This window comes from Phalacrocorax aristotelis, chromosome 1, assembly GCF_949628215.1.
Source record: "Phalacrocorax aristotelis chromosome 1, bGulAri2.1, whole genome shotgun sequence".
In the NCBI taxonomy this organism is placed as follows: Eukaryota; Metazoa; Chordata; class Aves; order Suliformes; family Phalacrocoracidae; genus Phalacrocorax; species Phalacrocorax aristotelis.
This window is the reverse complement of record NC_134276.1, coordinates 117,454,739-117,470,470: the sequence shown is the minus strand read 5'-3', so window position 1 is coordinate 117,470,470 and position 15,732 is coordinate 117,454,739. Positions and strand designations below refer to the sequence as shown.

The 15,732-nt window shown below is 46.9% G+C and overlaps 1 protein-coding gene across 8 annotated transcripts in view; it reads left to right on the top strand.

Moving 5' to 3' along the window:
- Positions 1 to 15,431, top strand: part of ILDR2 (immunoglobulin like domain containing receptor 2) — a 38,538-nt gene extending 23,107 nt beyond the window's left edge. For 5 of the 8 annotated variants that reach the window (XM_075102974.1, XM_075102953.1, XM_075103005.1 and 2 more), the window contains 6 exons: positions 4,260 to 4,406; positions 5,156 to 5,332; positions 10,086 to 10,202; positions 11,983 to 12,193; positions 13,121 to 13,811; positions 14,657 to 15,431. In XM_075102974.1, coding sequence (XP_074959075.1) covers positions 4,260 to 4,406; positions 5,156 to 5,332; positions 10,086 to 10,202; positions 11,983 to 12,193; positions 13,121 to 13,811; positions 14,657 to 14,692 — 1,379 coding nt within the window. In that variant the 3' untranslated portion in view covers positions 14,693 to 15,431. The remainder of the gene's footprint in view (positions 1 to 4,259; positions 4,407 to 5,155; positions 5,333 to 10,085; positions 10,203 to 11,982; positions 12,194 to 13,120; positions 13,812 to 14,656) is intronic. The other 3 variants (XM_075102999.1, XM_075102983.1, XM_075102958.1) reach the window with 1 other exon arrangement.
- Positions 15,432 to 15,732: the final 301 nt, after the last annotated feature.

Below are 15,732 nucleotides of genomic sequence, written 5' to 3'. Positions count from 1 at the left end.
GAGCTGATGCTGGGACACGGGGAAGGAATGGCCATGCTAGGAGCCAACATACAGACATAGTTGATGTCATGCCAGGATAAGTGTGCGAACAGAAACGCCAGTACTGTTCAGGGGAGGTTTTATATCAAGCTCTCTGCTCTCCCCCTGCTAGTACAAAGGTAACGTCACTCCAGCCTGTGAGATCTCGGCAGCCTCGTGCCCGTATGGCTTTGTACGTCAGCTGCTCTTGTGCAGTAGTGACTTCTGCTCCCCAGACCCCATCCTGCGGGTACCATTATAGCCATCACCACAGATGGTAGCACAGGAGGTGCTCAAAATAGGGCACTGGTTAGCAACCCAACAGTGGCACAGCCCCTCTTGTGCTGCATGGCTAGGGCATTATCTGGGTAACACCAGGTGGTTGGACCAGACATGAAAGCTCTCTGCCCATGATAAATCCCTCACTAGCCAAACTAATGAGAGCCACCAGTTCTGGCACTCCTTGCAGAGGAAATGGAGACTGTGCAACAGATTGTCCTTGAAAGGGAGAAGCTGTGAGAACCTTTAGCCCTTGAGTCATCTGATCATCCCCTGACAGTGCCCAAGGAGTGTTTCTTTCACATGTTTGTGCAAAAATGCAACTCCACATAAATGTGTGAAGCTATTTTCAAGTCTGTCCCAGAGATGCAAAGAGAAGGCAGACACTGCCCCGCCTCCAGTGTAACCCAAAGCTCCCTGGAAGCTCAGCGTGGCAGGAAACGGTTTGGTCTCTTTAGCATGGACAGAAGTTGATGCTCTGTTGCCTAATGCTTCCCCCCCCCCCCCGCCAATTTTACTGAAAGGGTTTAACATTTTTGTGTGTTGGCCAGGTAGGTTTCTGGTACCCTCGCTGCATGGGTATAAACAACAGGAAAGTGTAAAGGCAGCAGCAAACCACATTTCAGCTGTTAGCATTGCCTGTTACCTGAATAAACAAAAGCAGATGCTCCTGCAAGCACAAAACAGTATTTTCCAGACAGTGAGGACACATAGCACTTCAGCTTGGTAGTCATTTGAATCTCAGGGTTACACAGTTGTATCTGGACGTACTGTGTCAGAAGATAACAGTTGTACTGGAGGAAGAATTGTGGAATTGCAGGTATAAATGGTTGAATCCCAGTTTTGTGCATAAAGGAGGAGCCAGCAGGCTCTTGCTGTCCTCTTAACCTCACCAGAGAAGCAAATGGTCTAACTTCCTGTGAAGTAAAAATGCTTCGTGATTCATAGGTCCCTGTGACTGGGACACTGATTTCTAACATCCACTCCTGGTGCTGAGTGAGCATCTTGCAATGTGCAATGTACATACTAACTTGACCTCCTTTTATATTTCTGTACATTTTCAGAAAGACCACAGATACACTTAAAATGGACTTGCTGTTTGTTTGGCTTTTATCCTTTTTGGAGTAGTTGTGAACTGTTCACTAATAGCTCTGGAGATCTGACGCCTGAGCTTCATCGCATAGCTGTGGCTGGCCACTTCTGCCATGTGGTACTATTTCACCTCCTACTCTGCATCAATGATGATGTAGAGAACTAGATGAGAGAACATGGCAAAATAAAAAGCCACTGAGCTGTTGCCCTGCTCGGATTGGCATAGATTAGGAAGTACACGAATGGAAGGGATAGTCTGGCTTGCTATCTTGCTTGCTATACTGAGCAGCATGTATTTTCATCCTTTCCATAAGCTTAGCAAGCTTAAGAGTAGTCTGGGTTTGGCCTTTCTCTCTCCCGTTGGACCACTTTCTTTGATGTGCATCTTCTAGCTTCCATCTACACTACTTGTAGCCTATTTGTGCCCATATATGCAAGACCTTTAACTATAACACCTGCTTTTCCTCCTAGCATTCATCCTCCTAGCATATTTACAGGCAGCAGCTATGTCTGGTCTCAGCCTTCTTTTTACCAGACTAACGCAGTGAGCTTCAGCTCTCCTGCTGCAAGGCAAATCGTTGCTTTGCATCTGCTCCAACCTGAATTAATCTTTTCTTGTACAGAGATGACTGGATAGCATCAGTAACTTCAGATGAAGTTACATGGAGACATTAGTATTTCCTTAACACTACTGGAAGTTCCTCTGCTGCTGGGCATGGGGTTACATTTGCCATTTTTGTGGATGTATTGCATAAGCAGTTACAGTTGTCCTATGTTGGAATAATATACTGGATAATTTCTCTTGTTTTTCAGTTGTTTTCTGAATGAAGTCCTCTTCAGAACAGAGGTTGTTTTTAATTCTTGAATGTGTGACCTTGAAAGTATTGCTACATACCTTGAAATTCAGTATATTGCTGTATTTCATGTTTCTTATTGTAGGCCCAAGGACAACTGGCCCTTTCTGTAACATATCCCTGTCTTCATCTTTAGTGACAATGCTTCCCTACCTCTTACCCTCAAGATACATTAACACATTCTTATTTTCTGTGCAAAGGTCATTCGTGAAACCGGCATTCCTAGAACCAGCACTTGAGGAACTGTATCAGTAATCTCCCCATAGCGCTTAGTTTTCCATTCATGAATGCTTCCCTCCAGTCGTTCCCTTACTATTAGCTGATTTTTTCTCTACATATAGTAACTTCACCCAAACAATTTATTCCACAAGGACCAAAATTATCTGCAAATTTAAATTAAATTCATCTGTCTCAGCCAAAAAGAAATAAAATATTCAATAAATATAAAACATTTCACTTGACACTTCTGAAATGAAGTGTTTTGATTTGCAAATGCCACATCTTTCACTGGCATTTTTTAAAGGAAATTGTAAATTCTAGATTTAAAATGGCATTAAAAAAAAGGAATTGTTTATAGAAAAGGAAAACTGCAACAAAGCAAAGAATTTTACTTTTGTTCAAACAGAATGCTGTGGATGAATCAAAAATTTATTCTTATTTTTGCATTTTATTAAGAACTAGAAAAAAGCTCTGTTTTGGTTGTTCCAAGCTGAACATTTTCCCTTGACTTTTCAGCTTAGCAATGCAGGTGAGAGGTGTGCTATTTTCCCAGGGTGATTCTGTACTCACATTGTATCAATACTTCTTCATCTTAAATAACAATGTATCAGTAGGCCCCTTAGTGAGCACTGGACTTCTGTTCAGAAACAGTGGCCTGCTGTTTTTTTTCTCCTCTGCAAAGCAGCCCCACCGCCTCTTTCTTTGCTTTCTTACCATCTTTCCAAGGTGGTTGAATAACCACCTGGGTACACCTGGAGTCTTTCCCCACAGGTTTTCCCTCACCAGTGGTCTGACTTCTAGATAGGTTGGTGCATCTCTCTGATGTAAAACCAACTCCATCTCTCCTATACATTCAAAATCTTGAAATTTCTTGGTCCAGACGTGTTCACTGACCATTATCTTAATCTGGGGAATTGCCATGTGGTGGCAGGTGCAGCCCTGTGCACGCAATCCCCTGCAAAGCACAGGGTGGCCACATGCAGAGCTGGGAGCTGCCCCAGCACAGGCTGGGCACCTGCTCCCACCACGGCTGCTGCCACTGCAGATTTCCCAGCAGCGAAGTTTGAGAAACCTTTTCTTGCTCCCTTTCCCGTTCAAACCCCATCCTGGTTTTTGTGGACCAGCTCTTCTGTGCTTTCACTTGTACGGTGTTTTAGCCATTCCCTTTCGGGGCCTGGCAGACATCATCTGAGGCTTTGGGGGGTGGGGGGCGGGAAGTGGTTGTTAGGTTTCCTGCCTGGCTGCAGCTCCTGAATAGGATGTTCGTTCGGCACATTCAAAAGAATAATTGCATGCGTGGGCCTAGTTGCGAAGGGGCAGGCCTGGCTCATTTACTGGGCTATTTATAGTGTGCTTTTCACCATCATTTGTCCCATTAAAACTAGAATGTGGATAGGGAACAAACACACAAGCAGGGCATGAACATGGCCGGGAAGAATGAGTCTTTGATGAGATCCAAATGCTAATGGAGTATGTCCTGCGGCATTCATACAGGTCTGCTGTGGGGCAAAGGGTTCCTGTGCTGGGGAACCAGAGCTCCTGCACCCATGCTGCTCGACTCTCAGCCGGCCAGAGATGTCACAGGAAGGGTCCACATTTCTGTAGCTCCATTTTTCACTGTTGTGTGCCATTTCTGCTTTGACACAGAGGGGGATGTAGTCCTAGACAGCAGGAAGTCTACTTCTGTTGTTCACCTGTCTGTTTTGCCCCTATGCTCTCCCCTGGAAGGATGTTGGTGAAGTTCCCTTCCATAGCAATGTACAATCCTGTAAGTACCTCTCTCCCCTTGTTTTCCAGAGTGGGTCTTTGTGGGCCTGGTGATCCTGGGGGCGTTCCTGTTCTTCCTCCTGGTGGGGATCTGCTGGTGCCAGTGCTGCCCACACAGCTGCTGCTGCTATGTCCGCTGCCCCTGCTGTCCTGAGTCCTGCTGCTGTCCCCGGGCATGTGAGTGACCCTCTCCAAGCCTGGTGCAAATTTTGCACAACTTCTGCTCCCTGGCAGAACAGGAGGAGAATCTGCTAATATTGCTTCCTTTGCCCTGAGCACTTTTCTTGACGGAAAAACTAGTTCTTAGGGAGTGAAGTGTCTGACCTATTGCTCAATGGTTGAGCGCTCAAAGTTAATTACAAATGTAATTCCCTGAGCCCTCCCTGCCTTGGCAGCTGTGCCTGCTTCTCCGAAGTGTCATGCTCCCCTTCCAAAGTTGTTGTTGTGTCAGTGAATGTTGCGGGTCAGAGCTAAGAGCATCCTGGGACGTTTCTTCCCGGCTATGCAAAGTAGCTGCCCTCTACAACAGTGCAAAATCCTTGCAGCCCAGCAAGGCTCCTGGTCAGGCTCAGGCAGATCTGTCAAGTTTCGTGAGCCTCATCCCTGCTGCTTGAGTCATCAGTTGTTTTTAAAGCTGAACTGCCACTAAACCATGGCAGCGTTAATGCTGGCTGTACCACTCTGAATGCCTTTCAATTGCTGGGCATCTTGCAATGTTCATCTGACCTGCCATGTGCATTTTTTTAAACTCCCCTCAGTGCCATTTGAGGCTTAGAGAAATTCAGATTGGTCCTTGTCATTTCATTTGTCCAGTTGTCCCCTGCTGGGCTGTCACCAATGTTGGTGACATGCAGGTTTCGGCCATGTGCCCTGTGGGTCTATGGGAGGCTGACGTGATGCTGACTGCTGTTCTTTTTCTTTTTCAGTGTACGTAGCAGGCAAAGTAGCAAAAGCTGGGTACCCTCCTGCAGTGTCTTCCATGCCAGGTCCATACTACATCCCCAGTGTTCCTGTAGCTGGTGTCCCATCTCCTGCTGTGCTCATGGATAAATCGCACCCTCCTCCCTTAGCCCCAAGTGACTCCAGCGGAGGAAGCCAAAATGGTAATTTGCAGTGCCAGGCACAACATTCAGTCCTCTTACTGGGAGCAGGGCTGGGAAAGGGAGGAACGATTGTCACCGATAGAGTGGTATGAACAGAAGAAACACAGAGAAACTGCATTTTCATCCTGTCTCTGACAGTGACATTTGCATCCCGTAGGGCCACATGGGCCAACTTTTCTAGTGCCATCAGCACAGTGTCAGTTTGTGGGTGCCTAATGATGTCAGCAGGGAACGAGAGGCCAAGTTCATGCCTGGGACCCCTCTCACTACTGCTGCAAATATTTACTGTGGAGGACAATACGCTGAAGATTGTTTCAGGGGAGCAGACGCAGTGGCCATTTTCCCCTTAGAGCTGATGCGTTGCAAGCAAGCATCAGTGTGGCTGTCTAAATTCAAACATGGTGCAGCAGAAGTGACTCTCACAAATGTAGAGTCACCATACTTACACAGTATGGTTGCCATTGATCCAGCCACGTGCCTGATTCCAAAGCACCACACTAATTGTGAACTGTTAAGTTTGCTCATGACAATGTGTTGATAAAACACTTCCAAAACCACGAGATCAAGTAGCATAATCAAATAACTAAGCTTTTGGAAAAATCCTACACATCCTTCCACTGTCCCAGTCAGTATATTAACCTTTCTGGAATTACAAAAAGTATTTTCCTTCAACAATCACAGTATTTTTCCCCACTGAAATAAAAACAGAGCTCTGGAATGGAGCATTTTGAAATAGGAAATAAATCAATCGCTGATCCAAAACAGAACGTATCCAATTCAAAAACCTTTGTCAGAAAATGATGGACGACAGCCCAGTGCTTAATTTTTTTCTGCTGTGAAAAATGTCACTGCATGTAGAGTGTGGTGTTGGCTGTGGGAACTCCAGGGATTTTTTTTAAAGTTGGATTGCAGCGCCAGTCTCGTCTCTGCTGTGCATTACTAGCAGAGCACAAATCCAGAATGAAAAACTGTGGATGCGTTTGGTAACCAAATGGACTGGCTCTTAGCATCCCATGTTCATTACACGGAAAGATGCATTTATTATGTAATCCAAATCAGCTGACTGCACTTAATCCCTCAACTCAGGACTTGACAGGAAATACTGTGTATTGCAAATAAAACCATTATTACAGAGTTTTAACTGTTGTGGCAAGGCAAGAGAGGTTATGGAGTCTTTTTAATTTTTAATTAATATTTTTTTGCAATAATATGTGCAAACCCTTAGTCTGGATCATGCACCTGTTGCTCAAGGTGTTTCTTGAACTGTGGAGCTTAGGAAGGGTGATACCCTGCACCCTGTTCCTTTTCCTTTAAGGTCCTCCACAATGCCAGAATATCCCCTAATTACCGGCTGTAGAAGAGAAAACATTATGCAGCTTTTCCAAGCTCGTTGGCCAGGCAGCAAGCTAAACAAAACAGGTAATGGTTGAGTTTATAATAAAGGCCTTTTCTCAGAAGGAGCACTAATTATGGTCTCTGTGTCCTCCCCGCAGCAAGTTTAGGTCTGATCTGAAACTTAGTATCTTTGAGACTTCAACCTTCCCACCAAGTTTATTTTAAAAAGTGGGATCAGAAGTGCTGGGGGACAGAGACTGGAGAGTTCTGTAATCCTGGCTGCCAAGCTAAAAAGGACAGCCTTCATCCTAGTTAGTTTCTGTGCTTATAAATGATCCCTGTGAGGTAATCTAGTGAGCAAACTCAGGTGTGAGGATATTTTGAAAATTTGACTAGGGTTACATAGAAGCCATGTGACAAAGCTCCAGTGAAGCCTAGAAATACCATCCTAAATTTACGGCTGAACAGGGGGGGAAAAAGAACCTTTCAGCTCTCTTACTAGAAGAGTGTTGGCAACACGTAAGTTTAAGTCAGGATGTATACTCTTGCAGAGATTCCTTAAACCATGCACACAGGGAGGCTTTTGAACCGAGAGCTGGACTCCAGACCTTGAATATGGAAAGAGCATGATGAGACCTCGTTTACTTCCTAACCACTCTTATCTGGAAAAAATAGTAGTGCTGTGCTTTCTGGGGAGGGAAACAGCTTACAGTTTTGGCTGACTTGGTTCCACCCACAGAAGAATAAAAAAAGTGTCTAGTTAAATGCAAATTAAACATTAGAAATCTATGAACTGTTCAGGAGAAGAAAATATGGTATAACAGGGAAGAATGTTCCATTCCCTTTGACTTCAGAGAATGGTTCTGGAAAAGTGGTTAACGTCTCTGCATCTTTATTCCCTTATAATTAAGATGCGCCTAAAAATATTCACACCTTATTAAAGGGTTATGGCAATTTACAGATGAAGAAGGGTGTGAGGAGGAAGCAGTAATATCTCTGGTTCTCACACAAAAGAATAATAAAGAGAGTTAATAAGTTGAACATTCAATACCAGTGTGAGAAGTATTTAATAAATAAATGTACAGACAAAATATGCTTCATCTATAATGGAAGATACTTTTAATGAGCTGTTCACGGTCATCTTTGCAGATTTAAATCCAAAGTTAATTTCTAGGTCCTTACAGAATTAACCAAGAAATTAATTTGCCTTTTGATACACAGCTGCAATAGCATGAAGCTAGCATGAAGCCTAGCTAATTCTCCATCAGTTCCAGGAGCTATAGATGTTGCCCAAATAGGTATTTGGCACAGCCTCAGCGTGAGTAGTGGCTCTGGGGAGACAGAGTCTGGAAGCTGCCTGTTCAGGTTCCCCAAAGGTTGTTAGTAGGTCAGAGTCATTTCCAGCTGATGGTTGGTTGCTGGCCTGTGTATAAATGAGGTGGCAGCTTAGCTGAGCTCCTGGTAGGCACATTAGAAGAAAGAATAGCGAGAGGCCTCTTTCCTGGCAAGGTACCAGAGAGAGGTCAGTCACAATGGTGACGTGCAGTGGAGAGCTTGCCTTGCTGTTGTTCATGCAGTGCAGCAGGAGTCATCGCTTCTGAGGCCAGTAAGTCCAGCCCCTCTTCACAGCAGCAACCTCACTTCAAGAGACATGATGGTCTTCCACTTTGGAAGGCAGAGTTGCTTGTGTTCCATAAATCACTGTGTGCATTTGCAGTTATTGTGCACACATTCATGGGGATAATAAAACAGAGCAAAACTCTAGACTGCTGTCAGCTGAGCTATCTGGAGAAACATTGAAAGCAGGACCCTGATAGACCCATACGACGTTGTAACATCTAATACCTTTCCCAAGTAAAGATACACAAGTTAATATTTCAAGATGCAGTTACTCACCTTACATGTGCACAGTCAAAACCCACAGTAAAGCACTTTCCTCCTGAAGCAATCTGCAGGTTTATTACAGGAATCATTCTACCCATTTCTATGGCACAGCCATTTCTGAAGCAGAGCACGGTTATTTAATAGTGCACAGACACATGCACAGCAGTTTAGGACAGAAGGTGCCTAAGAATACCTCTGCCAAGTCCTTGTTCAGCCCACACAGTGCATACTATGCAACGTACTACCAAACCCATATGTTAGTAGCTTGATGTATCGGGGTGTGGGATAAAACAGAAAGAACAGGTTGGCTCAAAACCACCGTCTAAGTATTTAAATCGTGCCACAAGAGGAGCACTCATGCAACACTGCAGTATTCACACAAGGGAACATTAACCCCATGTAAGGCAGACAGGTTCCATTTTGTAGTGCTAAGTGAACTGTCTTCACGACAGTTCTCTAATGAGGCTGAATTTGAGGGTTGTAGCCCTCTTTTGTACTTCGACCTGGGTTTCTGTCAATCGTGAAATAGCCCCAGGCTGAGACCTTTCCTAAATAATCTGCCTTAAATAAAAGCCTTATTTTCTTCAGAGTCCTGATAGCTGGAGTTCTCTACTTGCTGACTATAGACCTGCCTTGAGGTAGTCAGGCTGTTCATAGGGCTAGCAGGTAAAGCATGCATGGATCCAGCCTGCCAGAGTTAGGGCTGCTGTGGCTCCAGGTGTGTAGGGGCTTCTTCTCTACACAAAGGAATGTGGAAAAGCCGAAAACCTGTCCAGACTTCCCCTGCAAATGGAGTAGTCCCAGGAGTCAAGCACTTAATATATGTGTAAGACATACCTTTTCTGTAAAATAAAGCTGTAAAGAATGCCGGAGAAGGCAGTTTCACAGTTACCCAGTGACCTGATTGCCCCCTTCACTGGATTCAGTATAAATCTCAAAGCAGTGTGATGTGCTTTGTGGGACTTTCTGTGTTTCCTTCTGTATTCTCTGGAGCTGCTCCTACCACATGCTTTTCAACCTGTGTGAGCAGAATTCATAGGGATGGGAGGGTGGAGTGGTCCTGCAGAGTGACAGCTCCCAAATGCTCAGCCACCTGCTTCCCCTGTAGACTGGAAGCTTACGGCCTCTGCATCACAGAGGAAGCCTGATCTTCTGGGATTGCTCCCATTCCATGACGAATCCCTTGCCTAGTGCTGAGGAAGGGGAACAAAGTGCTACTTTTCTCTCTGCCATCCTCTGTGGGAGGTGGAATCGCTCCGTGGCAATGACACCGCTTGATGCATTTGGTTGTACAAGTTGGGCATTTCCAAACCATTTTTGCTGTTACTGCAAACTTTAGAAATTATGCAGCTGCTCGCATCTTCACATCCCACGGTATAGACAAATTTCTTCTGAAGCAAGGACTGACTCACTCTGTTTTGGAAGACGCAGCCTACCTGCCTGCAGATGTGAGCTCAACTATAGAAGCAATATTGTCGGAAAGTCTCCTTGGGCTTAAATGGGTTTTCCCCTAATGCTCTTCTTCTCTCCCTAGCAGTGCGCAAAGGGTACAGGATCCAGACTGACAAGGAAAGGGACTCCATGAAGGTGCTGTACTATGTCGAGAAAGAACTGGCTCAGTTTGACCCAGCTAGGAGGATGCGAGAACGATGTGAGGAACAAGCGTGGTTTGCTTTTTTTTTTTTTTCAACTGACCTGAAAAAGACTGAAAGTTTATCGCTAAAAGTTCACTGGTTTTGCCTTAGAGCCAGCCTCTAGGATGTGATGTCTAGGATATGGTACTTGGGGCATATAAAGGCTAGATTTTAGGCATCTACATCTATGTTCCAATTTCAAAGATGTGCTGCTTACCTAATTGTCCTTAATTATAGTGAACAAGGTGAGGGATACTCAAATGCTCATGAAAATTGTCCACTTGGATAATTAAACTTCTGCATCAACATCTGAAAAGCCAAGGCCATACTCATGCCTTCTACAGCCTGTGGTGTGATAATAACTGGGATCTTGTCTTCACAATTCCTATACATCTTACACTGTGGTGCCTGTAAATTTCTAGCATGGCAACAGAGGAGAGGGATGATTTTACTGAAAGCATGTTTTGTGGGCTGCAATGACCACAGTGTGGTTTGAAGGATGCAGAAAGGTAGTTTGGAGTGGCTGTTGCCCTGCAGAAGGAGCAGGGACTACAGAAAAGATTCAAGACACCAAGGAATCATCAGGTTTTGTGACATTGGTCAACATAAGATCAGAGGCGGTACATGCATCAGTACTGATGGCTTGGCAGTCAGACAACTGCAGGCGAAGGGGAGGGTGGTGGTGAATAGGGACATGATGCAAACTCAGAGCTGAGCTTCTGTGTGGAACTCCCCACTGTCTTCTGATAGCCTCTTGCAAGCACTATTTCCCTAAATAAAGGCTGAGGTTGCATTTAGTGGGTGTCAGAATACAAACCCAGGTGAGGATCTTTCCACATTAGGAGGCAGAGGTGCAGTGGCAGGACAAGGTGTGTGCATGAGGAGGGCTTGCAGTGCTGCTCTTTGTCCTCTAGCTGTTCTGTGCAGAGGACAACAGGAGGCTGGGGTCTCAGTTCCTCCAGGCAGCATCCAATTCATGCAGGGCAAACCCACATTAAGCGCTGGTAGAGGCTGATTTAAAACAGATACATGAGATCCTGCAAATCAATGAAGGTAAGGGCTTTAGGGAATGACACTACATCAAAGCTCTGTACAGATTAGGCATAACTAACAAATTATATATACTTCTAAAACAGTCACTGCTGAGCACACTGTCTTCTCCACCCACAAGATTCACTATAAAAAGACCTCTCCAGATTGGTATGTCAGGCCTCCAGATGTCAATGTGCTTGACAGGGTAGAGACTGACAGTGATTCAGGCAGTCTCTTACTTTTTCCTTAATCTTTTTTGAGGGGGTTGTTTTTGTTTTAGCTGGGCAAGTCAGGCCAAATCCAGAGCCAGCCTGTCTCACACCAGGAAATGGGGAGGTGGCACAAATGCTGTGATGATGTTTCACCAAGCTGAGTGCCCACCTTGCGAGGGTGGAGAGCTCACATGTGTTGCTGAAGCAGGGCTGAGGGGGGATTTCTGCCTGAGGGCTAAACTCGGTTACCTGGGACACAGGCATCTGATGCCATTTGTGATACCCTTAGAATATCCCACCTGGCTGCCAGCTACCAGTTCAGAAGACCTGTAGGACTAGCAACAGCTCTATGTCCAAACTGAGCACCAGGTGTTAGGATCAGTCAAGGGTTTGGAGGAGGGCCCTCGATTCCATTTAGATTTTTTTCCTAATGGAGGGCAGCTCAGCTTCTTTCTGAAAAAGCTGCAGCTGGCATCTCCTGTCCTCTCCTGCCCTTTCACACATGCTTTCAGGTGACGCCTGTCTCATTTCTTTTCTGCAACCTCCCCTGCAGATAACAACACCATCTCTGAACTCAGCTCTTTGCATGAAGAGGACTTGAACTTCCGGCAGCCCTACCGCCAGGCACGAAGGAAACCTCTGCCTCCTGCGGAGGACCTGGATGGCGATGCAGAATACTGGGCAGGAGTGATCGGCGGGGGCAGCACGTCAAGATCACAGGCTGTCTCTGATTACAGGGATGAGCGGGACAGTTTCCGGCACAGGTGAGGAGGGCTGTGCTGGTAGGCAGCCATATCTAGCAAAGTAGTAAAGAAAGGAGAAGGGACAGATGGACTGGTAGCTCTTCTCCATTTCCTGCTGCTCTGGTTCTACTCAGCAGGACAGAGGAGTTAGAGAGAAGCATGAAATCCGGAGATGTCGTTAGATGAGGTTGGAATGAATCAGATTCCCACAAGGCTGCTGAAGCCTACTCAGCTGGGCAAAGCTAGGTACAAGCCCTATTCCAGGTGGGATGTAAAAGTGAAATCAATAGGAAACCAAGCCACCTTTCCCAAAGTGCTCTCTTGTGATTTGTACCTGATCCCTCCAGCTCTTCCCAGTGCTGGTGTGTTTTATTAGGAGTCACACCCTGACACTTTGGTACAACAAGACCTGTACTCCAAGCCTGAAGGACTGGCAGTCTCGTGCCTAGAAGAGAGATATCACGTCCTTCCATCACATACCAGCAGCCCAGTCTCCCAAAAGCAATGGCAGGGATTTCGTTCCCTCAGTACTGGGCTATTGTGCCAGCTCACTCTCTTCAAACCTGCCTCAGAATTGCCCTGCTGTGAGCTTCTGTAGCCGGGTTCTTGGGTTTTCCCAGGAGGACATACACCTACCCGCTTTGGGGCCAAGGAGAGGCAAGTCCAACCCTGCATACTGGAGGACAAGGGAAGGAGCACTCGGGTTAATCTTGGGTGACATTAGACAGGTAGAGTCCAGGCTATCCCCACTAAGCTGCCTTTACAGTTAGCAGAGAGAAGCAGGGATTTTGAGGACGTGATGTATCTCTTCCTACAGAAGATGATGAAAACAGGTCAGATGATTCATGCCCCAGGAGTGCCTGTTTCCCTCCATTGTTTGTGAAGGCAGCTGAGGGGGATGAGCGCAGCTGAATCCTGCCTTCTAATACTACTTCTTTCCTCCTCCAGCCAGCAGAGATCCAAGTCCGAGATGTTGTCCCGTAAGAGTTTCTCTGTGGGAGTGCCGGCTGTCTCTATGGATGAGCTGGCAGCCTTCGCAGAGTCCTACAGCCAGCGGACCCGGCGGGCAGAGAGCCAGGAAACTCGGCGTTTCGAGCGGTCGGAGTCGCACGGTGGCCGCAGTGGAGGGCTGCCCCACCAGGATAGCTCGATAGAGGAGTACTACACCAAGCGTAGCAGAGGGAACCGAGAGCCACTGACGGACTCGGATCGTGGCTGGTCATACAGCCCACCCCGGAGACGGGCCCATGAGGAGAAGCACCTGCCCAGGCTGGTGAGCCGGACGCCCGGAGGAAGCCAGAAATACGATCACTCCTACCTCAGCAGCGTCTTGGAGAGGAAATCCCGGAGCTACGATGAGAGCGGAGACCTCAGCGAAACCCCCTCAAAGCTGAGCTCACAGCCCAGCCAGAGAGGAGGGGGAACATATTACGCCTGGTCACCACCCTCTACCTACAAAGCTGAGAAGTCGCAGCAGCAGCTGCAGCAGCCACCACCACCACCTCAGCAGGAGGAAGAGGAGGACACGCTGCCCCCGTACAGCGAGAGGGAGCTGAGCCGAGGCCCGTCGTACAGGGCCAGGGAGCAGGCCTACCTCAACGCTTCTGACAAGAAGAGGAAAAAGGACCCCAAGAAAACAGTGAGGCCATGTCTGGTGTTCCTGATCTAAACAGGCTGAGTGGGGAGCCACCAGGCGGGGACTGCTAACCAGAGTTTAGAGGGGCTCTCCAGGAGGGTAGAGCCTGGAGTCTGAGTGTGGGGAACCCCAGACAAGGGGAGTCACTGTGGGAAGAGGTTAGGCACCGTGGGTGTAGAAGGCCAGAAAGGGAAATAGCTCCTACACAGGACTCCACGATGGAGGGGAGAGACAGATGTGCCTGGAACTGGGGAGGTAAGGGATGTTTTTGGCATCTGTGGCCTGGTGATCCAAGGAAGTGGGAGTTTATCTAGGATTTAGGAGGATCATGGTAGGGAAGGAAACTTACCCAGGGCTTACAGAAATGACAGGGCATTGCTTTGGCTGTGATCCTTTGTAAGCAAGGGTTGAGACGTTCTGTTCTTCTGGACTAGGACAGGGCTGGTAGCAAGGCACAGTGTAAGAGACCTCAGGTCTTTCTGAAAGGGGTGGGATGACAGACTCCTGTGGGTGCAAACCAATGGGCATGTGTACAGGCTATGCACGCCACAGGTTTCCTCACACAGGGTACCAGCAAGTGCAAAACATCCTGCCACAGTCTGGTGAGGATTGATGAGTTCATGGTTGTTGGGGAAGGGGAGCTGGCTGAAGTCTGTTCCATGGGGGAGCCCTTGCCGCTAGAGCAGCTTGGCTGTTAGGCCTGAGCTTAAGTGGCATGTGCAAGAGAGGAAAGGGGTGTCAGTGGGCAACGCTGTTGCCCTTTGGTTTTGTCTCTGTCAAAGCTACATCTGTCTCTTTGTCCGTTCCATGGGTGCTTTTGTGTTGACGTTTGTCTTCTTTCCTCTCAGAACGATTTCCCGACGAGGATGTCCCTCGTGGTTTGAAGTTGTTGTGGACATGTCATGTTGATGGGCTGCATACCGTGAGGTGACTGCAGTGGAAAAGATACAGAGCAACAAGCAAGACAGGCCTCTGAACCTTTGCAGCCACCAGCCATGGACTCTTTGTTTCAATTGTTTGTTTCATCGGGGGAGCAGAGGCTTTCATAAGAGACAGACTCCCATGAACAGCACTTGATCTCAGAGGCTCTGGGAGTCTGCCAGGAAAATGAGGCCAGGGCTCTCTTTGGCACCCTGCTTTCCAGTGTCCTCCATTCTGTGCTGGAAGGCAGCCACGTCCCTACTGTAGCTGCAGCCCTGAACTACAAGCGAGACTGCTCTGTGCCTCTTGCCCTGTCTGATGTGCAGAGAGAGGCCTGTGTGCCTACCTCTTGCTCTCTCTGTCTCCTCAGTTCTCTGTTTGGATTAAATATTGTCTCCATACTTATACTTAGCGCCTTTCCTGTATCATCCCCATGCTGGGAGGAGACCTTGTTCTTAAAGCCACTGACTGCCTCCAGCTGATTGGGCCCTAAATTGTGAAAGAAAATCTACATCCTTTCAGACACTATAGAAAAGGACTCATGAGGTGTTACTTTGGCAAGGGCTGAACAGAGAGAGAGAGAGGCAATTATGGGCTGGTTTGTTCAATATATTTAGTTCTGTTCATTGTGTGATGAGAGTTGCAGGTGAGATTGATGTATTGTTTTGAACGTGGATCAAAGTAGCTTTTATTGTGATGAGAGCATGATGTGTTTTTTCCCCCATCCCCAACTGTGGTTTGTTTTGATACAGTTGCATTTTCTGGCAGCTGAACTGTGACCCTGTAGAGCTTCAAGCTAGAATATCTACTCCTCCATACCATAAGCAGTGCTCTAGCCTTGCTGGTGATCTCCTTCCAGCACCACAAGAGATCTCTGCCTAGTGAATGACCTTTTTGTTTTAAAGAAGCAAAAAGGGGGAAGTCTCAGTGATAGAGCAACTGCAGATCTTCATTCTATGCTACTGGTATTACTCCTTTCTGGTCATTGTTCCCAGATGTTGAA